General features: G+C 42.0%; 1 protein-coding gene across 1 annotated transcript in view; it reads left to right on the top strand.

The window, feature by feature from the left end:
* SNTB2 (syntrophin beta 2) overlaps positions 1 to 12127 on the top strand; it is a 105978-nt gene extending 93851 nt beyond the window's left edge. Inside the window, exons 6-7 of the mRNA XM_080827666.1 lie at positions 8493 to 8677; positions 11937 to 12127. Coding sequence (XP_080683792.1) covers positions 8493 to 8677; positions 11937 to 12029 — 278 coding nt within the window. The 3' untranslated portion in view covers positions 12030 to 12127. The remainder of the gene's footprint in view (positions 1 to 8492; positions 8678 to 11936) is intronic.
* Positions 12128 to 23952: the final 11825 nt, after the last annotated feature.

Raw genomic sequence — 23952 nt, 5'->3', positions numbered from 1 at the left:
ATTTAGTTTTATTTATTTATCTTTAAAGATTTATGGGGCGCCTGGGTGGCTCAGTGGGTTAAAGCCTCTGCCTCGGCTCAGGTCATGATCCCAGGGCCCTGGGGTCGAGCCCCACATTGGGCTTTCTGCTCAGCGGGGAGCCTGCTCTCTCCTCTCTCTCTCTCTGCCTGCCTCTCTGCCTACTTGTGATCTCTGCCTGTCAAATAAATAAATAAAATCTTAAAAAAAAAAAGATTTTGTTTATTTACTTGTCAGAGAGAGAGAGAGTGAGGGAGAGAGGCAAGCAGAGGGAGATGCAGGCTCCCTGCTGAGCAAGGAGCCCAGTGCAGAACTCAATCCCAGGACCTTGCGATCATGACCTGAGCCAAAGGCAGACGTTAACCCACTGAGCCACCCAGCCATCTATATAATGTTCATTTAGTTTTAAACCTTTGTTAGATTATAGTAGAACTGATATGTGATCCTTCCAGAACACAGGACTTTTTCCTTTTAGCAAATATGAAGCTCAAGATTACTAAGCAAAAAATACAGTTAGTTCTTTGATATATTTAAAACCATTTTCCATTTGTTATAGGAATTCAAAGTATGAAAATACATATATGCATACATTTGTTTGAACTTTAATAAATTTTCTTTTAAAGGCTAATTTCATCATACCAGTTACCCAACTTTACAATTTTTAAATCAAAGATCTTTATGGAGATACTCTGCATTTCTATAGTTTTGGTGTTATAAAGACTAAGAAGTAGTAGATACAGGAGGATTGGCTTTAGTAAAGATGTAGAAAACCTCCAAAAGGGGAAGAAAAATGAGCATTTTGAAGTGTTTATATCGTTAGCATATATAATGAAAGAGTTTGTTTTTACCGTGTTCTCGATTTTGTAAAATTCTCTTGAATTTTTATTCAGCTACTGGGCAAATATGGATTGAATGTATACTCTGTACTTGTACTGGCTATACTAAAATAGAGTAGGCATAGCCCCTGCCTTTGAAGTTGGAAGGACAGAAGCAGAAGGAATAATAAGTACTTACCAGGGTTGTTATAAGTCATAAATTGAATGTACCTCTGACCCTAACACACACACTTCTAAGCTTCTATTTTTTTAAAGATTTTATTTACTTGTTTGACAGACAGTGATCACAAGTAGGCAGAGAGGCAGGCAGAGAGAGAGAAAAGGGGAAGCAGGCTCCCTGCTGAGCAGAGAGCCAGATGCGGGGCTCGATCCTAGGACCCTGAGATCATGACCTGAGCCGAAAGCAGAGGCTTAACCCACTGAGCCACCCAGGCACCCCGTAAGCCTGTATTTTTAAGATGAAAGAACTGGGATTAATGTTGTGAGGGCTTGAATTGGGTCTTTTCTGACTCCAAAACCAGTGCCTTAAGCCCCTAATTTCCCCCCTCTAAATGACTCATTCTGATGCGCAGATTAAACTCCTAGAGGACATATACAGTATCATTTTCTCTTAATTCATTAAATCAACAAATATTTATTGAGTGTTTTTTTTACTTACAGAGTGCTGTGCTTTGTAATGAGAGAAATAAAAATAAATAAGACCTACTTCATGCCTTTGACCAAATAGCTATAAGAAAGGAACATAGTGTCATGTTCTTTGTAGCCCTTGCATGATCAGCCCATTGATTAAACTTGATAGACTGGCATTTTTTATGTGCAGGAACAGATAATATTGCTTCAGCCTTTCTCCAAGAGAGTCCTGGGCAATCAGGCCAGGTTGAACCCACAAAGCCCATTATCTTCCGGATTTTTCTGGAAGACCCAGAGGAGCCCAAGGTGGCTCAGCCCTACAGCTACTGAAGGAAAGGTCTTACAGGAAATATTGGAGCCCTCCAGACCCCTCATACCGAGTAACTGGCCGCAGAACAGCAGAAACAAGATTTGCAGCAGAGCATTTCTTTGATGTTAGGATAGTCGTCCTTCAGGATACACTGCTAATCTCCAGTAGTCTCTCATTTTAAAAAGATGCAAAGTAAAGAAAAATTAAAAAATAAAAAATAAAATAAAAAGGCACAAAGTAGAAACCATGGGATGTATTTATCAGCAATTACCTTGATATAATAAATTTATTATTGAGCCTTTTTTCCTCTTGGCTTTATTAAATTTTTTTACTACTGGAAAGCTGCTTGGAAAGTTATCTTTAACATGTATCATTGTACTCAGCAGTATCCCATAGTTTGAAAAAGCCAGTGTCTCCCCAACTTAGCAGATTGTGAGATAGTAGTCAGAGCACACGAAGGAAAACTTAAGGCAGGTGGGGACCATTAGCTTCACGCAAACCATAGGAAGAAGGAAAGGATGGCCAGTAGGGCTAAATGTATCAGTTAGGATGGTTTAGGCTGAATTTAACAGAAAATCCCCTCTAAAACTAGATTAAAGAAATGCATTAAAGAAATGTTTTATCTACATAGAAATGTATTATCTACATAGAAGAGAGAGTAAGAATAAAAGGTAAGGGGATACCTGGTGGGTCAGTCGGTTAAGCATCTGCCTTCCGCTCAGGTCATGATCTCGGGGTCCCGGAATCGAGCCCCACATTGGGCTCCCTGCTCAGCTGGGAGCCTGCTTCGCCCTCTGCCTGCCACTCTCCTTGCTTGTGCTCTCTCTCTCTGACAAATAAATAAAATCTTTTTTTTTTAAGATTTTATTTATTTGACAGAGAAAAACACAGCGAGAGAGGGAACACGAGCAGAGGGAGTGGGAGAAGGAGAAGCAGGCTTCCCGCCAGGCAGGGAGCCCAATGTGGGGCTTGAACCCAGGACCCTGAGATCATGACCTGAGTTGAAGGCAGACACTTAATGACTGAGCCACCCAGGCACCCCAATAAATAAAGGCTTAAAAAAAAAAAAAGAATAGAAGGTGAGGGGTGGTCTTTCTTTCCCAATTGTATTTCTTTCCAATCTGATTGAGCCAATTTGGTTCATGTGTATACTTTGGACCAACAACAGTTACCAGAGGAAAGCTGTGCTTTGATTGGCTCAGACGCTATCTACCCTTGAAGTTGAAATCACCCTTCTTTGAAACACATAAGGAAAGAGTGTAGAAACTTGAATAAAAATAGGGTTTGGGGGTCGCCTGGATGGCTCAGTGGGTTAAAGCCTCTGCCTTCAGCTCAGGTCATGATCCCAGGGTTCTGGGATCAAGCCCTGAGTCGGGCTCTCTGCTCAGCAGGAGGAGCCTGCTTCCTCCTTTCTCTCTCTGCCTGCCTCTCTGCCTACTTGTGATCTCAGTCTGTCAAATAAATAAATAAAAATCTTTAAAAAAAAAATAGGGTCTGGCTGTAAAGGAAGAATGGAGAAATAGAAACTGGGTAGACAGCTGACAGTGAGTACTTACAAGTATCAAGACAAGAGCTAAGGAAGCTGGTTGGATTCAGCAACGTGGAGATAAAGATCCTCAGAAAAGATGCTCAGTGGTATGATGGCTTTGGCAGACTGAAAAGGACTGAGGATTGAATGGGAAGTGAAACACAGTGAAACACGGATAAACTGACTAAAGACGCTCCTTTTAAGAAGAGAAAGCGGGGCTCCTGGCTGCTTCAGTTAGTAGAGCTCAGTTGGTAGAGATTAACTCCTGATCTTGGGGTTATAAGTTCAAGCTGCATGTTGCATGTAGAGAGTACTTAAAAATAAAATCTTTTTAAAAAGAGAGAGGGGGTGCCTCGGTGGCTCAGTTGTTAAGCATCTGCCTTCGGCTCATGTCATGGTCCCAGGGTTCTGGGATCGAACCCCACATCGGGCTCCCTGCTCAGTAGGAAGCCTGCCTCTCCCTCCCCAACTCCCCCTGCTTGTTCCCTCTCTCGCTGTTTCTCTCTCTCTGTGTCAAATAAATAAATAAAATCTTTAAATAGAGAGAGAGAGAAAGGGAAGCTGAGGAGTTGAGTAATGGCATTTCTTCTGATAATGAGAGATTTGAACATCTAAAAATGTTAATGGGGGAGATCCAGTTTAAAGGGAAATGTTGAGAGGCTCCTGGGTGCTCCGTTGGTTGCTAATCTGACTTTTTATTAAGATTTTATTTATTTGAGAGAGAAAGAGAGAGTGTGCATGAGTTGGGAGGAGGGGCAGAGGGAGAGGGAGAAGAAGACTTCTCTGAGCAAGGAGCCCAACACAGGGCTCGATCCCAGGACCCTGAGGCATAGGCAGACACTTAATTGACTGAGCCCCAGGTACCCTGAGTGTCTGAATCTATGTTTTCAGCTCAGGTCACGATCTCAGGGTTGTGAGATCAAGCCCCATGATGGGTTCCATGCTGGAGTCTGCTTAAGATCCTCTCTCTCTCTCCCTCTTTCTCTGCCCCTCCCCACCACGTCACCATACTCTTTCTCAAAAGGAAAAAAAAAAAAAGAAAGAAAAAAAATACTTGAGTGTAATAATTGAACGTTAAACATGAAGTCAGAGAATTTTCTAATGCAGACTGTTAATGATACAGGGAGATTGTCCTCAGAGAACTTCGTTCAGAATGATTTGAGCTTGGATGAGAGTACATGTGGTAAACTGGAGATTTCTGGGTTTTAGGTGGTTGGTGCACACGTAAGCATTCTCATTCTCCCCCCACCCGCTGCCTCTCACCCCATCCCTGGTCACCACCTTGTCCTTGATCCCTATTCCGGGTGGTGGGTTGGTTATGAATTAAGTCTCACGGATGAAATGAACTTAGAGAAAAGATGAGGGTGTCTGTTTTACATATTACTTGGTAATAAAATTTTCCCAAAGATGCTGAAAGTTTCTTAGATTTTACATAAGTTGAAATGTCATGATTTACTAATTCCGGTATATAGTATGCACTCAGCAAAGTGGCCATTGTTATGCTTGTTACTGTCACTTAAACCCCAGAGAATTAGCACCTCTAATTGAGCCTTTTAAGGTTACCCAGAATTGGGGCGCCTGGGTGGCTCTGCCTTCAGCTCAGGTCATGATCTCGGGGTCCTGGGATTGAGCCCTGCATTGGGCTCCATGCTCAGTGGGGAGCCTGCTTCCCCCCCGACCCGCCCACTGCCTGCCTTTTCGCCTACTTGTGATCTCTGTCTGTCAAATAAATAAATAAAATACTTTTTAAAAAATGGTTACCCAGAATTAGAATATTCCCCTCTTCTCTATTTCCAATATAGTTTCTTGTCCAATTCCCTAGTATAGGACGTAGTTCATTTTTCTGTATCCATATTTCCTTTTCTTTCTCTCTCACTTATCTGAATAGGAAGCATCTTTTATTTAACTCTGTATCTCCCACAACCTAACACATAATATAACATGTAACTATGTGTCTGGCACATAAAATGTGTTCAAAACAATGGTTTCGTGGGGCGCCTGGGTGGCTCAGTTGGTTGAGCATCCGACTCTTGATTTCAGCCCAGGTCATGATCTTGGGGTCTTGAGACTGAGCCCCATGTTGGGCTTCACACTCAACAGGGGGAGTCTGCTTGGGATTCTTTGTCTCCCTCTCCCTCTGCCCCTCACCCTGTTCTCTCTCTCTCTCTCTCTGTCTCTAAAATAAATAAACCTTACAAAAAAACATAACAGTGGTTTCTACAGTGTAGATTGTTTGTAATGACCCAACTGTCATCCCTGCTGCCCTGTGAGAGCAGAGAATTAAAAAAATAAGAATAAATGATTTAATGAGCAAATAAACATATATAATTCACAACTCCGCTGAATCTCATGTATGTTTTCTGATTATTCGGGGTCTAGGCCCATGAAGTTCCTTCCCCTAACTTGATCTCTGAACACTATCAACCCACATCGTACCCTCCAAAAGGAACACAAAACCCCCACTGCTGGGTGCTGAATGTTTATCTTCCTTCCTTGATTACCGCAAAAATTGTAGTTTTTTTTTCTTTTAAACTTCAGTATTTGATGTTCTGTGATTGTCCTTGGATGCTGTTGTTGTCTTTTTATATTTCTGGTAATGGCCCTGTTAAGCAAAATCAGCACATTACATTTTTACTGACTTACCTATAAATTGAGGTACATAGTGGATTTATAGTCCACAAAAGGATTTTAGTTGAATTTTAGTTGAATCAGGACATCAGGATGGTTATAATAAGCCACCTGGAGTAACCCAGAGCTTCACTAATAAGTCCCAGATCCTGTCCCATCAGAATTGGGACACTTATCACAGCTGGCTGCCGTACACCCACACACACACACACACACACGCATGCGTGTTAAATCACAGTCAGAGACTTTTTGCTCTTCAGTGCACTACTCCTGACACCTTCTAAGGATGAGAGGTACCGGGTACTTAGTCACCATTGCTTCAATGATATTTACTTACCATTTAGGGAGAAACCATTTAACTAGGACTCTTAGATACAACATTGCTATGGCCAATTCATACTCTCAGAATTATCTGGTATTAATTAACAGTTTTAAGTGAAAACAAACTCACTTCTAAACCCAGACATATTCAGTTTCACCTTTATTTCTTCCCTTCAAGGCTGAGATAATCAGAAACAATATTCTGTTTTATTCTTTTCTTTACTTTTTTTTTTTTCAGAGAGAGAGCGAGAGCACAAGTTGAGGGAGAGGTAGAGCGGGAGGGAGGAGCCGACTCCCCACTGAGCAGGGAGCCTGACATGGGACCTGATCCAGGAACCCTGAGATCATGACCTGAGCCGAAGGCAGATGCTTAACCAATGGAGCCACCTAGGGGCCCTTGTTTTTTCTTAAGTAACACACACAGCCACTACATTTGCGTTGCTTTTCTTCCCTCCTAGGGGGAAATAATCCTAAACAGGATCTTTGGGCAACTTCGTTTATGGCAGGCTCTTAGGGGGTTAATGGCTTGCCTTTGCTAGCTGCAGTCACCTGATCTTGCCCCAGTAATGACACACCTGCAGGCAGAAATACTCACCCACCTTCTCTATCTAGCCAGTGCTTCCAGAACTTGAGCAAATCCTTGTTCTTTGAGCTTCTCTTTTCTAGACTGGAACTGACCCCCTCTTCTCATCAAACAAATCTCACTACCCTTGACTGCACTATAGCTTCAGAATAAAATTCCCTAGAAAACTGGATCCTAGTTGCCCTGATTAGGATCTATCTGTTCTTCCTCCAAACCCTTAGCCATTTATTCTGAGATTATTGCATTGAATTACTTTCTACAGGTAGTTAGTTTTATCCATGTTTCCCCCCAAGGGTTTTTGTCTGAGGATAATGAATCTTCAAAGTCTTTGGGCCAAAATTCTCTTCTTTGAGTAGCGCTGAGAAGGGACACTGCCAATATTTGTCTATTGTTCTTTTTCCTTATTACTTAAGCACAGAGCTATCTTAACTAATTCAGTGCAAGGGCAGTGAAAGAATACACTGATGGGTCTGGATAGAAGGACTTGCTTGTTTAGAAAGTACTTTTTGTGACCAAGCATAGCGAGACTCTGATCCTTTAGGTGATTTGAAGTACATCTCTCAAAGGGCTGTGTGAATTCCCAGGTCTCGGAGGGCCTTGCACTTGTAGCCCCTGTAGTAACAACAAAACTGCTCGGATGTTAGTGAGACGGAAACTTCACCAGTCTTGAGAAAAGGCATGTGCCAGTCTTAATGATCAAAGGGGGTTTTTTCCTATCAATTCAGATCAGTCCTTTGAATTTTATCTTTGATAGGACTGACAGTATGACTTTTGCTAACTATAGCTCTTACCTTTGATAATAAACATTATCTTTATCCTCTTCCCAAATATCAACCAAACCCTGTGACTGCCCCTAAAAGGCATTTCTGCCTTCTCTCCTTTGGGTGTTCTTTCTTCTTGCCCATTTGAAACCTTTCTCTACTCACTGCCTATCCAGTTTGACCTATTCTTTAGGGCCTCTCTGAAGTACCTTCTCCTCCAGGAAACTATTCCTTGACTTTGGCCTTATTCAGTCTAGTGTTTAGTCGTGTTCTGTACATTCTACCCAGCACAGTTAGGAATTTCACGTGTATGCCTATTCATTTATAAAGTTCTCGAGAGCGGGCACCATGCCTCTCACTTCTCTAGTACCACGCAGAGCCTACTGCCAGCACAAGTGTTTAATTGATACTCACTGAATCAAACCAAACCAGATCAGATGTCATGGAGAGTTATGGTCATCTCTTTCTCATCTCAGTCAAGATATTGAACCCAAGTAACCAGAACAAAACTTACTTGAGGGAGTTCCAAATAAGTTAGATATCATGCACTCTCAAGAAAGGATTCTTTTGGGGCGCCTGGGTGGCTCATTGGGTTAGGCCGCTGCCTTCGGCTCAGGTCATGATCTCAGGGTCCTGGGATCGAGTCCCGCATCAGTCTCCTTGCTCAGCAGGGAGCCTGCTTCCCTCTCTCTCTCTCTCTTTGCCTATCTGCCTACTTGTGATCTCTTTCTCTCTCTCTCTGTCAAATAAATAAATAAATAAATCTTTTTAAAAAAAAAAGGATTCTTTTTCCTTTGTTGAAGTCAGAAGAATCCTTTTCCATTTGAAAACTGAAGTGCTAACTTTATTAATGATGGCTTTTGCATGTCTTCAACAGGCTGCACGCTGAATGGCCAAGAAGTAAGATTCACTGTCCACTATGAAAATGGGTTCACTATCTCCAAGGAGAATGGAGGTTCCAGCAGCATATTGTACCGCTACCCCTTTGAGAGGCTGAAAATGTCTGCTGATGATGGCATTAGAAATCTGTATCTGGATTTTGGTGGTCCTGAAGGAGAACTGGTAAGAGTGTTTCTGAAAACCATGTTTACTCTAATAGGTATTTTCTTTCTTTCTCATTGTGTCTTACCTTTTGTATAGAAAACTGTGGATGTATCATCCATTTGGAGTCAGGAAATTGTTCTTCAGTTTTCAAGATATATTGGGTTTGGGTTTGGGGCTTGTGTGTGTGTGTGTGTGTGTGTGTGTTTCTTTCCCCCACTTCAGGAAATCATTCCTTTTTAAAAAGTTTTGTTTAAATGGTAGAAGGGAAAAATGGATAGCCCTTTTAAGAAATAGGCTTTTATCAAATATGAGCTATAAAATACGAAAGCTGGTAAATCTTAATAAATAAATTCTATCCATTGCTATTATTAGTAGTTGGTTGAGATGAGTTAAAAGTAATAGAATGGGGGACGCCTGGGTGGCTCAGTTGGTTAAGTGGCTGCCTTCGGCTCAGGTCATGATCCCAGCGTCCTAGGATCGAGTCCCACATCGGGCTCCTTGCTCCGCAGGGAGCCTGCTTCTCCCTCTTCCACTCTGTCTGCCTGTGCTCGCTCTCTCTCTCTCTCTCTGACAAATAAATAAATAAAATCTTTAAAAAAAAAAAAGTAATAGAATGACTTGGTTGCTACAGAAATTCTGCTAATGAGAAAAAAGATACAGAGGTATCTCCACACAACCATCATTTTTTTTTTTTTTTAAGCTCCTTGTCTTTTAAAGGAAAGATCAGCAGGAATTTATGATTTCCCTTAGGGAACCACAGAAGTGTGTAAAGTTTACTTCAGAAATCATAAATTATCATAAAGGAGTAAAATAATGCCTTTTCTGTCTTATCATTTTTTTAAAGATTTTATTTATTTATTTGATAGACAGAGATCTCACGTAGGGGGAGAGGCAGGCAGAGAGAGGGAGAGAAGGAAGCAGGCTCCCTGCTGAGCAGAGAGCCCGATGCGGGGCTCCATTCCAGGACCCTGGGATCATGACCTGAGCCGAAGGCAGAGGCTTTAACCCACTGAGCCACCCAGGCACCCCAAGTTCAAGTCTTATACATGAAATATTATGTCTATTGACACTATCACCATCAATGGAGATTTGCAAAACAGAATCTTGACATTTTATTACTATATCTTAGAGAAAATAACTTCCAAATAAGAAAATAACTTTCCAAATAAGAAATCATGTCTAGAAATCTTATTTTAAATGATGAACCTTTAGGAGACTATGGTTGGACCATGGATCAGGGCTTTTCAAAAGCTCGAAGCAGCCATTTGCAATGACATGGATGAAACTAGAGGGTATTATGCCAAGCGAAATAAGTCAATCAGAGAAAGAGAATTATCATATGAAGAAACAAAGAAAAAGATCATGGGGGAAGGGAGGGAAAAATAAGACGAAGTCAGAGGGGGAGACAAACCATAAGAGACTCTTGGGGCGCCTGGGCGGCTCAGTGGGTTGGGCCTCTGCCTTCGGCTGGGGTCATGATCTCAGGGTCCTGAGATCGAGTCCTGGTTGGACTCTCTGCTCAGTGGGGAACCTGCTTCCCCCTCTCCCTCTGCTTGCCTCTCTGCCTGCTTGTGATCTCTCTCTCTCTCTGTCAAGTAAATAAATGAAATCTTTAAAAAAAAAAATAAGAGACTCTTAATCATGGGAAACAAACTGAGGGTGCTGGAGGAGAGGGGGCTGGGAGGGATGGGGTAATTGGGTGATGGATATTGAGGGGGGCACGTGATGTGATAAGCACTGGGTATTATATAAGACTGATGAGTCTACCTCTGAAACTAATAATACACTATATGTTAATTAATTGAATTTAAATTAAAAAAAAAAAAGAAGTGGGAAACATCCCTCAGAAGGCCAGAGGGAAGTATAGTCTGAAACATCAAATCACTGACTTCCCATCCAAGGGTCTTTGATTAGGTCAGGGGTGTTTTAAGGGCCTCAAGAAACCAATAAGCACTTTAAAATCATTTGGATTTCAGCATTGTATCTATATTTCTGGTATATTTAACCTTGCTGGCAAATAAAAATATGTATATATATATATTTTTTAAAGCCTCAAGCATTAATTAGATAGAGTTAAATGCTTCTATTAAATTAACTTATGTTAAATTAACTAGTTATTTATAGCAGTTGTCATTTAGCAAGCTAGGTATTAGATTATTCCTGGCTATATAGTTTTACTCCCTGCTTTATATTTAATGTATACAAAGTTTAATGATGAAATTCATGCTCTGTAATTTATATTTTGAATAAAGTTGTATTTTTCTTTAAAAGGCATAGTTAACTATGTCCTATTCCTGGTTTCTGCATCAGTGCTGACGACTGACTTGACTCACAGCCCGATGCAGTCCCCTTGTTCACCTGGTGTCAGCTGTCCAGATAGAGGCCTGAGCTTAGGAATCTATGACTAGCCCTCCTAACTAGCCTCAGGAGTTGCATTCCTACCACAAACCTGTGAGCGATACCAAAAATCATACCCATCCATAGTCATATTCAGCTGCATTCACTCTGATTCCCCTGGGAATATAATCCTAATTAATGATCTCCATATAGCATATTCCTCTTTGTTTTCCATCTTCTTCCGTTTGGTTCTTCCTGCCAGGCATGGTGGAATCCAGCACCCCACCACTTGTCTCCTGTGATGTGGAAGCTCACACTAGTGTCTCATTACTACATGGAGTGACCTTACTTCAGAGTATACTTTTCATTTGTGGCTTTAAGTTCCTGAGAGATGTTTCTATAAATCTGGCACCTTTTTTTTTTTTTTTTAAGATTTTATTTATGGGACACCTGGGTGGCTCAGTGGGTTAAAGCCTCTGCCTTCAGCTCAGGTCATGATCCCAGGGTTCTGGGATTGAGCCCCACATCGGGCTCTCTGCTCTGTGGAGAGCCTGCTTTCTCCTCTCTCTCTGCCTGCCTCTCTGCCTACTTGTGATCTCTGTCTGTCAAATAAATAAATAAAATCTTTTAAAAAAAAAATATATATATATATAAATATTTTATTTATTTATTTGAGAGAGACAGAGAGCATAGGTGGGGGAGGGGGAGAAGGAGAACCAGACCCCCTTACCCCCGAGTAGGGAGCCCAGTACAGGGCTCAAGGATCATGACCTAAGCCTAAGGCAGACACTCAACTGACCAAGCCACCCAGGTGCCCCAACACCTTCTTAATCCAAATTCTTTCTAAAAAGTAGAACAACACATCCAAATTTGTTCATTTTGTGTGTGTTTACGAAAGCTTCTGTGTGTGGTAGTGATCATTCGTGTGCTTTCTCCACAGACCATGGACCTGCACTCTTGTCCGAAGCCGATCGTATTTGTGTTGCACACGTTCTTGTCAGCCAAAGTCACTCGCATGGGACTGCTCGTATGAGCAGCAGAAAATCAGAAAAGTCTTGAATGTCACAAGAAGTATTTCCACCTCAAAAAAAAAAAAAAAAAAAAAAGCACAAAAGAAATCTCTTTGCTCTCTCCTCCAGCACAGTGCCTTGACAAGGATCTGCAGATCACTGCTGAACAGTAACTGTGTTTAAAGAAGAGCCTGCCTTTCACAAGCTACCTTGGCCAGAAATTCTAGGATTCTAATAAGCTCCAAACTGAAGCTGTTGATTTATTGCCTCGTTTCCTAATGTGGTTTCTAAGTCACTAGATTTATTTCCCCTGTGAAGAAGGATGGCTCATTGTGGGTTTTTGTTTTGTTTTATTTTGTTTGTGTTTTTTTGGATGTAATCAAATATCCAAGAGTTGTTTTCATTTTCTTCTTCTTGTAGGATTTGTTTCAAGCCTCGACATCTTGCTTAGTTCAACCATCTTTTCCCAGGTGCTAGCTGACAGCCATTCTGGATAGGTGCTTCTGGGCCATTCTGGATAGGTCGTACGTGCTGTTGGAGCTTACTGTCACTTCATCCTTCCACCCTAGGAAGTCCTTGAATTGCACACCAAAGCGTTCTCCCATCTGTCCCGGCTCTCCTGCATCCCACTCTGGCCATCACTTTCCCACCGCATCAGAAGCTTTGCCACTCATAAGTGCTAACTTTAGGACTTAGAACTTGTGAAATTTGATTTGCCTTGCCTTCCGCTCCCTTTCTAATGGTGACCAAGTAGGAAACCACTGATTTGAAAGAAGAGGTTTGCTTGTTTTAGGTTTTTCTGACTTATCTTTGGTAGGAGCCAGGCGATAAGATTTCTTTTAAAAGAAAATCCTCATTTTAGCCTAAGCCATTTTTTTATTGCTTACCAAATGTGCCTTTGGTTAGGGTTAGTGGAGCTTTATTAGTCATTGTTTGAATAACTGGATTATCACTGCCATTCCAGGGAGATCATCCATCTGGGTTTTGAGGAATAGTCTTTGAGATGGTTTTCCTTAGGTGTATCTTTTCTAGTGGGTAGATCTCACTGAGGAAGATAAATCTTGGAGAGCCCGCTTCTTTAAAGAGTAGGCTCTATAAAGCCATCTCTTTAGCACAAACATCATATGAAGTTGCTTTGGGCTTTGTGAGCCCATGCTGGATCCTGGCCCTGGTCCCCTCCCTTTGTGGCAGCAGAGTGGCATGGACAGGCAGCTGCTAATTCAAGACTCGCTGTTGGCCTAATAATGCATTCTCCGGTGGGCAGGGTGATGAGACCACAGAACAGCTACCTGGGTTTTCCTAAGCATTGCCAGATGTCATTATTATTTAGTAGCAGTAAGATTGTGGTATTAAAGAATCACACTCAGCTTGTTTTTCCTAATTATGAAGGAGGTATATATCTGAAAACATTTAAAATAATATAATAGCTATATATAATGACAAGATTACTACAGTCCCCAGATCTAAAAGAAAAGGTGATATCGACTCAGATGTTCTCAGATACTCAGAAGTATCCCTCAAAGTCTAGGGATACTTCTCACTTACTAGATCTGTTAGGAGTGTCATAAGAGGAGGTGAGCACTTCAGGGAGTAGAGGAGGGTAGCACTCCAAACAGGGAGGAAAAACCCCAGAACCATAAATGCAAAACATGAGCTATTTGGTGTGAGCTATTTGGACTGACCTAGGTGGGACATTTGAAAGAGCAGACTCATGAGCAGAGAGTTTGAGTTAGACATTGTAACTCCATTGTCTTTCTTCTGCCCATGAGTCAATCTTTCTTCCCCTTGTACAATGAGATTAACTACATGCAGAGGGTGGGGAGAGATTACAGTTCTTCCCCCGGCTACAGTTCCAAAAATAAATGATTTGATCCACTTAAAACTGGAAATTGGAATCTAGACTAGAATATGCCTTTCAAGAATTTTTTTATGTTTTAAGGACTCATAGACCTATGTTTAGTTCCATCTGAAGTAAATTTGCAAGGGAAGAAAAGAAATATCTTGAAGGTCCAGCTATGATTTCTGGAAGCAGAATTTCAACACATAATACCCTCAGATAAGGGAGCTTAGACATTCTTTGCAGTGAGAGCATTATTAACCTGAAAAGTTGCACAGTGCAGTCACAGACTCTGCAGCAAAGCCATTTGGTTGAGGTTTTCTTGGTTACTGTGAAAGGCTAAGCCATTGAGAATATTTCCAGGGGGAACTTACAAGTCCCCGTGCTCATCAGTTATATGAAAAAGATCTCTAGAAAGGGTGTAATGAACATGTGAGCAGGAGAAGGTAAAGTGTGTGAGCCATTCTGGCTCATTTTGTTCAAGCTTGAACCATCATGTTTAACACCAAGGTCCATAAGGTTTTTAAAATATTTTGAGTCTTAATGTGAAATGAAAATGTCAAATTTCCTTTGACCACTAGCACCCCCGAGAGCAAGAGCCCTTAAGCTGCCTGTGTAACATCAACAGCTTTCCAATCATGGGTGACCAGCTTGTTGTTCAATTAAGTGTGTTTATGGAGTTTTCAAACCACAAATGAAGTACTTTTTATGAATAGGACAGCCTTGATAAATACGTATTTTGTATTAAGATGCCAAAATATGGCAAATTATTTTCAGACGGTAACTAAAAATGGGCATTTGGGGTATTTCACACCTTTTCTAGAACAGCTTAACTTGTCATTTCTTTTTCATTTTGAATTAGGAAAGTTGCTGAGAATGTTGTGGGCTTCCATGTGTAGAATGGGAATGAACTTGCAGAGTAGTGTCATCCCAATGGACCCGCTTCCGTGCCCTCAGTTCCCCCCAGACCTGGGGCTTTGACATCTTCTCCATATTCCACACAGATGTCTACAAGTAGCCAATTGGCGTGTGAAAATTCTTCCTCCTCATTTCCTAAAATTTCCCCTTTTCCTCTCCAAAGAAAAAAAGAAAGAGAGAAAGGCTCAGTTACTCTTTTTCTGAAAAAGGTAAGCCCTTTCCTGAAGTTAACAAACCGTACCTGGAAATAAGTATCTAATATTTTATATGAAGAAATACTTTAATGTATGTTTATACAGTATTTATTAGATAGTTATAACTGTAAACTCACCTACCTAGTAGACAGTTTCAGATTAAATATTGGGACATGTACAAGCAATCAGAAATTACTTTACATACCATTCACGTATTTTAAAGCCATGTTTTAGCACTTTTTAGGCTAGGTGAAGTCTGATTGTGCCTGTTTTTATCAGCTGTACCCTCACAAACTTTGTTATGGAACATTATTGGATGGCGGGAGAGATTGAATTATTTATTTCTTATATTTTTAGAAGTGGAAAAATCTAACCAACAAATGAAAGAAGTTGCCACTGATTATTTGTTTTCCTAATTTATCATCCTAAGCAGAATGGTAACAAAGCTTTTTTCAGCTGATTAAATGCACTTAGCTAATAGACCAAAATTTATTCTTTAAAAAAAAAATTAAGCTGTGTGGAATCTGGACAAGATTATGTTTCTCTCAGAAAAAGTTTTCACTGTAAATGGTTTTGATGGACAAAAGTGTGACCACTTTTGAGAAAAAGTTATGATGGATTTTTTTTTTTAATTTTGTGAGAACCTCCAGGTCTTCTTGTTTAATTTATGTGCATGTGGATATATTTGTATGTTGTCAAAAACATGGAAGAATCTCCATATTTTTAATGCAAATTCTATTGTAAGCTGCTATGCAAATTCTATTAAAACCCTACCTACTTAAAAGTTAAACATTTTTGAAGCTTTCAGGGAAGACCTGTAGACTTAAGCACTTTCTTTGCTTTTTTGTATCTTATCTTGGACACTTATGCTGAACTTTGTTCTTATTATTTTCACTTGTTATAAGCTATTGATTGTATGTAATATTGAAACTATCCAAATATCCAGCATACATTTCCACGTTGCTGCCATCCACTGTTGATGCCATGAATGAATGGCTGGTTAGAAAGCCAAAGGTCATATTTTTTCAATTGCTATTGAAGAAGTAAAATGCCTGACCTCTTTGGTCTCAAAGCAAATTGCTCTGGTCAGATCAAATATCTATATAAGGAAAAGAGACTTCTTTAAATTTGGAATTCGGCTTAAACTTCAAGTTTAAGTTGCGTTTGACCATAACCATATTCACTCTTTTTGTATGTGTATCTCTATCAGGTCTATGATGTACCAGGTGGTATTATATTATATCCTGTCTTAAGTTTGGAAATCTTAGTTAAATTTAAATTGTTATTGTGGCTTTTTTTTTTCCCCTCCTGAAGATGAAAGCAGAGGAATCTGCCATTTGCTACTGTTCTCTCTTTTTCAAGATTGCGTGGTAATCTAGAATTCTTTTTACTTTCTACATACTGTCTTTAAAAACCAACAGCAGCATTCTCCACTCTCCCTCCTTTTTAAAAGCCGTCTCCTTCCCTGTGCTGGGTATATAGACAATAAATGTGTGATGACAGACAATTATAAAATAATTATGTTGTATATCAAGATTATGTGTTTTTGAGCAATAGAGCTACTCCTATCATGTAATGATAAGTGAAATTTAAACTAGAAATAGACTGCTTAGTGGCATATTTGAAACCATTTCTCTAAAAAAAAAAAAAAAAAAGGTAGATCCGGCAGATCAGTGATACAAGTTCATTCTACCGAAGGATAGAATTTCAAGTTAAAGTAAGGTACCAAAAATAGGTTCATAGAGCACACCTGTGTATCTGTTGTCTTTTTTTTTTTTTTTTTAACAATAGCTAAACTCCCCACTGGAAGAGTGGTGTTTATATATTAGCTCAAAAAAATATCTTAACAAGATTTCTTCTTTTGTTTCAAAACTGATAAACTTGAGATTAATCTTTTGCCGCCTCTATTCTTCCCACTTTAGGTGGCTGAACCAAAGCAGACTTAAGTTTTAAAGATTTTTTTTTTTTTTTAATTTGTCAGAGACAGCGAGAGAGGGAACAGAAGCAGGGGAAAGTGGGAAAGGGAGAAGCAGGCTTCCTGCAGAGCAGGGAGCCCAATGTGGGGCTCGATCCTAGGACCCTGGGATCATGACCTGAGCCGAAGGCAGACGCTTAATGACTGAGCCACCCAGGTAACTCCAGACTTAAGTTTTAAAACTGAATCTACGTTTGGTGTGATTCATAAGTAATGCCATTTACCAATGATTCCTTGCTCGCTAATGAACACTTGACTATATTCAACAAAAATCTACCATCTGAACTGTAATCCTTGAGTTGCTCCAAAATAGATTGGTTGAAACAGAAAAGCAATAATAGAGAAATGGTACTTTATTATATTGTAAGATTAGCTACCCTGGTAGATTCCTAGTACCTTCCTCAGTTCTGTTGTTATCTGACTATGCTATTGACCCAGATGCTTTGTTTTAGAATTCCCCTTTATCCCAGTCACATATTATACCCTTTGGAACCTGAATGCTCTGTCACCTCTTCTGAAGTGATGGAAATCTCTTATGAAAAGCCAAAAGGTTCTTTGGGGGCCTGGAGGAATTCTGAAACTGCATGGCTAATTAATGACATATTAATTCAAGTATTGTTTCATCCAATAAGCACTTAGTAGGTACTCTGAAGGGTCCAAAAGAAAGTTCCTGCCCTCAGGTAGCACATAATCCATTATTTCTCAGTTATGCCATGCCATCTATCAGTCAGTGGTCAAGTAATTAACCACTTCATACTTTTACCAAAAAGTACCTCTGCAGTTCTGCTCCGCTGGCTGACTGGAAAAGGTTTGAAATCATGCTTGGTCTCTGGTCCAGGACGACATGAAAGAACTCCAAGCACACTTAAGTAGGTCAGTCTTTTTATTATGCTTAATTTTTTTAATGCAAAATTAGACATTAGTGGGGCGCCTGACTGGTTCAGTTGGTGGAGTGTGCAACTCAATCTTGGGATTGTAAGTTTGAGCCCCATGTTAGGTGTAGAGATTACTTAAAAATCTTTTTTTTAAAAATTAGAGTTTAGTTTGGGAAGAACAGTGTAGAATATCCCTAGGGATAAATTACAACAACAACAAAACTTAAGCTCTGTTGCCCAAAGTGGATCAACAGGAAAGTCTTTTTAAAGAAATGCTTCTTTTAACTATCAATAACAAAGCTGAATGTATATTTCATCTACCCCCATTTCTAAATTGTGCTGACGCATGCATTTCCACACTTACACCCTTTGAACGTCTCATTTGCTGAAAGTTCTTATACATGGTAAAAGGAACATTTGTCTGTAATGGTGTGTCAAAAAGAAGATATTTTAAACCTAGCAAAGTTCCACTTATTCTAGAACACTCTGACATTCAAACCCAATAAAAAAGACACCTAAAGGAAACAAGAGAGGCTAGTTGAATTTTTTCATAATTTCATACAGTGACACTTCCCTCCCACCCACCTTGCCTTCCATTTATTACTAGGGTCAGCTTTTAAGGCAGTGTCCTTCATCATACCCAGAAAGTACTTCAGTCCTCTGTGATTGGAATGGCACAGGACACATGGTCACATAGGCTCCTTCCCTTTTGTTTTCCACGTCCTGGATTAGTGCACACAAATTAGGTCTTGCCTTCAGTGTGTTGGCCTTTAATTTAAACCTACCCTTTGACAATCAGGTGCTAATGATTCTGTGGTATTGGAGTCAGCACATAGGTATTGTCGTGTAAGTGTCTGTTCCTCCTACGTTGACAGAAGTGCTTTCCTTCTATCTTAGTCCTGTTCTAGAGGGTATCACATGTGTTTTTCACCCCTGTTTTGTGCATTACTAAAACTTGGGGGAGAGGAAATGACTTCAGTTGAGTTTTGGGTTTGGCACAATCATCAATCTCAGTGATATTCTTCATACCTGTAGCAAGTCTACCCTGATTACAAGAACTGGTTTTAGTTTTGTATTTTTTTTTTTCTCCAGCATAAGACTCCAGTATTACGTTTACAATCTATTGGATGTGTTCAGCATACGATCGTGGTGCCCAAAGAATTTGTTTCCTTTTTGGTACCAGACCCAAGGTCTTATAGAAGATAATATGGCAAACCACTACCTATGAAGGCCATTTTGGCTAATCTGTGCAAATTCTGATTATGCCCCCCCCTTGTATGTATTTTATTCCACACAACTTTCATTTTCATTAAGTATTATTAGAAAGCTAGAGTAATACTTCTACAAGAAATTAAAAGTATATGATATTCTGGGTTTTTTCTTCTTTTTAGAACCCTATATTTAAACAAGACTTCTTTTTAAGTGTTGTTTAAAATTCAGTTCTCAAATCCTCTGGTATCGCCAGACTACCAAATCAAAACTTAGGGCATAAAACAGGGCAGTATTTGTGTTCTTAAGAATTTAAAAAAGCTTTATGTGTACTCTATAAATATAAATGCATAGACAATACTTTCCCTTGAGTTGGATATCAACATACAGCATTGTACATTACAATGAAAATTTGTAACTTAAGGGTATTATATATATAAATACATATATACATTTGTAACCTTTATACTGTAAATAAAAAAAATGCTTTTAGACTTGTATTTTTTCTTTTATTTTTACATCAAAATGGTTTCAAACCTGCCAAAAAATTTCAAGAGCAGTACAAAGATCTCCTACATCCCTCCTCTTCATCCAGACTTCCCAGTTGTTAACATTTTACATTTGTGCCGTTATCCCCTCTTGTCTTTCTCTGACATGTTGCTCTAGCACCCTTACATCCTCAGTGTGTCCCTCCCAAACATAGCGACACTCTTCCTGCACTGTCGCCGTTCAGCCCTCCCCGCATCATGAAATCAGCATGGCCCAACACTACCACCCAAGCCACAGACCCCATTCGCGTGGTGCCAGTCCTCCCAGCAAAGTCTCCTTTTTCCTTCCGGCACAGGAGCCTATCCAGTACCACAGGTGGCGTTCCGTTGCCATGTCTCCTCAGTCTCTGCTGGTGTCATTTTTAAGCAGAAGTAGGGCAACTCCAAACTCAAAAACCTAGCTAGGGTTCTAGTTCCACCACTGACTTTCACTGACTGACGGGAGCTTAATCATTGGATCCCTCTGAGCTTTATACACTTTGAGTTACACAGAGGAGGGGAGATGGTTTTTCAGCAATCCTATCAGGAATCGTCAGTGCTCCATTCATTTGGGCTGTCAGTCACTCACTTTGCATGAGATTTCGCCCGGGCCCTACCTCTCCAAACTGTTACTCACCTGAACTTAGTTTTTGTAGCTCTTCTTCCACATTCCTCTTGGCCCCCACTCAAGGGATCCTTAACAATACTGTTAAGAACCCACTCCTTGGCAGGAGCCCTAGAATGCTGGCGTTTGTCTGGTCTGATTTTACTAGGTTGTATTGGCTAAGCAGAGCTGACTCATCGGTCCAAGCTCAGGTTCACAACACGTGCCGCCCTGCCAGCATCAGCCGAATCCCATCTGGGAAAGTGCGGCGCATGAAGGAACAAACCAAACTGTGTATTTGCAAGTCAGTGACTTTTCTACCTGAAGTGTGAGAGCTCAAATGTGTGGGAGCTGAGAATCTGATTGCTGCTCTAGTGAGGAAGTCAGAATATGAAGTTCTTGATCTGATTTGGATCTACGAAGCCAGAACATGCTCCATGTGACATCTCACAAATCATATTTAATGCCTTTATTTCCCCTTCCCTCCCTCCACTGACTCCCAAACAGCCAGCAGTGGCAACACCACTGGAGAACTGAGGGGTTCTCGGAGTCTGTTTTCAAGCTGTCCTCCCAGGAAAAAGTCAGCAGTGGGCGACCAAGTGAGACGGGGAGGAGATCCCCATTTCCTGCCACCAGATGCGGCTGCTTGGCACAGAACTTCCCTCCAGGATGGGGAGCTTCCTCTGGGAACCTTGCTTTGTCGGCAGGGCGGGTGTCTGTACTGCCGGCTCACAGAAGACAGAAGCTATTCCAGGAGTCCCAAGAAAGCCGAATAAGCAGAACGAAGAGAAGGTGAACACAGCCCATGGATCCCACACCCAGCCCTTGCTATGTGCTGAATTGTGCCCCACCAAATTCACAGGCTGAGCCCAACCCCCCACATCTCAGAGGGTGACTTTTTTTTTTGGAGATATGACCTTTGAAAAGGCAATTCAGTTAAATGAGGCCGTTAGGGTGGGCCCTTGGCCAGTCTGACTGGGGCCCTTAGAAAAGAGGGAAGGTTGGGCAGAGATAAAGGGTGCATGTGCACCCAGAAAAGACCCCACGAGGACACAGCAAAAGCATGGCCATCTGTCAGCCAAGGAAAGAGGCCTCGGAAGAAACCAACCCTGCTATACCTTGATCTTGGACTTCCAGCCTCCAGAACTGTGGAGAGAATTTCTATTGTTTAACCCCCGCCCCCAGAGTGTGTGGTCCTCTGTGATGGCAGCCCTAGCCATCACGACCCAGCGCTCCTTAACTGCAGGGTCTTCCAGCTCTGGAAGGACAGCGCCGATGCCAGGCACAGAGTGGCAAATACAAGTCTCCCCAGGCCACACAGCTCCGTGGGCGTCTGAAAGCGCAGTGCTCAGGGTGGGAGCTGAGAAGCCATGACCCATCCCGTGTGTGTGTGCGTCTCCCTGTCTCACCCAGGCTCATCACAGCCCTCTCCCACCACCATCCCGATTCCAGCGTCCACAGGAATGCACAGCACCTTGCTTGGCCTTTTGGTTCCTCCATCTCCTCGTGTGGGACGATGGCACTTTTGTTCCAGTTCTGCCATCCTCCTGCTCCCACAGTCGCCCCCTAGATGGTTATTGCTGGAACAGAGCCATTTCCCAAACCAGGAACTGAAGCAGCCCTCTCCAGCGTGCTCCTGCTGGGACCATCCTTCAACCTTTTGGGTCCTCAACTAGTCCATGGACTCTCTCACCTGCTCCTTATTCGTCTCCCTCCTTCCCAGCCCCAACCCCATGGCCCACCATTGCAGCACCGCGCTCCCCAAAACCTGTGAATTCCCTGCTGTTCTGCCTTCACGGGAGCCACGTGGAGGAACCCAGCTACCTTCCTGCGTCTCGGTGAGTAGCTGAGTCCTGGGGAGGAAGGCTCAAGGTAAACTGGTACCTCTGTAAATTTACAGAGGTTGGCAGCCTTTACCAGGTGTGCCCTTAGCACTGCTCATGTTTGGGTCACTTGAAAGGATTTCAAACCATCTTTACCCTCCTGAAACCCCAGGCCTCCCACTTCTCTCTCTCTCTCTCTCAGCAGATTCTCTTTGCTCCTAATTCACTGAGAAAACAGCAGCCACCCAAAAGTACTCTCGTGACCTTTGTGCCTCTCGTGGTACTTTGTGCCTCCTCGTGACCCCCTCTCAGCCAGCCCATCGCAGGAGGGTTTCCGCCTCCATCACATGACTGGAACGTCTCTGGCTGAGGCGGCTGGTGTCTTCCTATGACTGTTTGCCTCCTCAGCTGCATTAGATACTGTGCTCCCGTCTCCTTATCAGTCCTCCTTCCCTGACTCCCAAAACACTCCTGTGGCTAGCCTCCCTCTCTACCTGTCTTTCTGAGCTACTTTGGCAGGCTCATCCTCCTCCCGTCAGCCAACAAGCATCCAAGCTCCGTCCTAGGCTCTCCTCTCACCTCCGCCTGCACTCTGCGCTGCCCTAGGAGATCTCATTCCCACCTATCCCCAGAGGTCTCTCAGCTGCGTGTCTCCGGCCTCACCTTTATTCTGACTCCGGGATGCCTATGCCTAACTGAAACTTGGTGTTTCAAAGGCACCTCATATTTGTGATCTTCCTCACTTCTCCACCCCCCAAACCTGGGCTCTGTTCAGTATTCCCCAACTCAGTGGCACCAGTATCTGTCCAGGTCCTGAAGCCAGTAACCCAGGAGTCTCCTCTGTCCCTTCCTGACCCTCACCATACCCCAAGTCTAAAACACTTCTGTGTGCTTATGATTTGTCTTCCACAATGTCCCCATTCTGTATACGTCCCTCCGTGCCCCTGCCCCTTGTGCAGGCTTCCTTCATACTTGTGGTCTACAGCAATAGCTTCTCATGCTGTAGCCACCCCATCCCTGCAAGCTGTTCTGCACAGTAAGGCTCGAGTCACCTCTCAGAAAAAAAACAACAGGGCCCCTGGGTGACTCAGCTGGGGAAGCATCCGACTCTTGGTTTTGTCTCAGGGTCCTAGGATAGGCCCACCGCCTCATCTCTGGGTTTAGCTGGGAGTTGCCTTCCCTCTGCTGCTCCTACTCTCTCTCTCTCTCTCAAATAAATAAATAAAATCTTTAAAAACAAATAAACAAAAAGCAGTTTCCCACTATCCTCAGGATAAAACCTAAAATCTCTACCATAGCCAAATGCCCGGGCCTTGCCCAACTCCCCCACATCCATTCACTTTGACTTACTTTCTGCTCTGCCTATCCGAGCCTTCTTCCAGTTTCTCAAATTCCATCAGTGGCCTCCATAGGGCCTCAGGACCTTTCTACAGGCTGTTTCATCAACCTGGAGTGTTCTTTCTCCTGCCTCAAACCTCGGCTTTGAGCCTGGGAAGCTTTGCTGACCACCTGTCTTGGGCAAGTGGCCTGTTAGATGTGCACAAAGCACATGGATTTTCACACATGGGCCTCAACACGCTTATTACATTATCTTTCCTGATGAGCATCATCTTTCTTCTCAAACGGTAGGCTGACCTAAAACTGTTTTGATCATTGCTATATCCCCAGAAACTAGCACAGATGTACTATACTAAAGTTCACAAGGCTAAAGCCCCCAAGCATTGGAGATTTAAGAAAACCACTTTCCTGGGGCACCTGGCTGGCTCAGTTGGTAGAACATGAGACTCTTGATCTCGGGGCTGTAAGTTCAAGCCCCAGGTTGGGTGTAGAGATTACTTAAAAAAGAAGAAGAAGAAGGAGGAGGAGGAGGAGGAAAGAAAGATCTTAAGAAAAAGAAAAGAAAAGAAAACCATTTTCCCAAAGAGAAAAGTAGCAGGGTTGATACTAAAAAACAAAACCAAAAACTGACTTTAGACTGAACCAC

The sequence above is a fragment of the Martes martes genome (genome assembly GCF_963455335.1).
Source record: "Martes martes genome assembly, chromosome: 17".
NCBI classification, from domain to species: domain Eukaryota; kingdom Metazoa; phylum Chordata; class Mammalia; order Carnivora; family Mustelidae; genus Martes; species Martes martes.
This window is presented reverse-complemented; position numbering and strand designations above follow the sequence as displayed.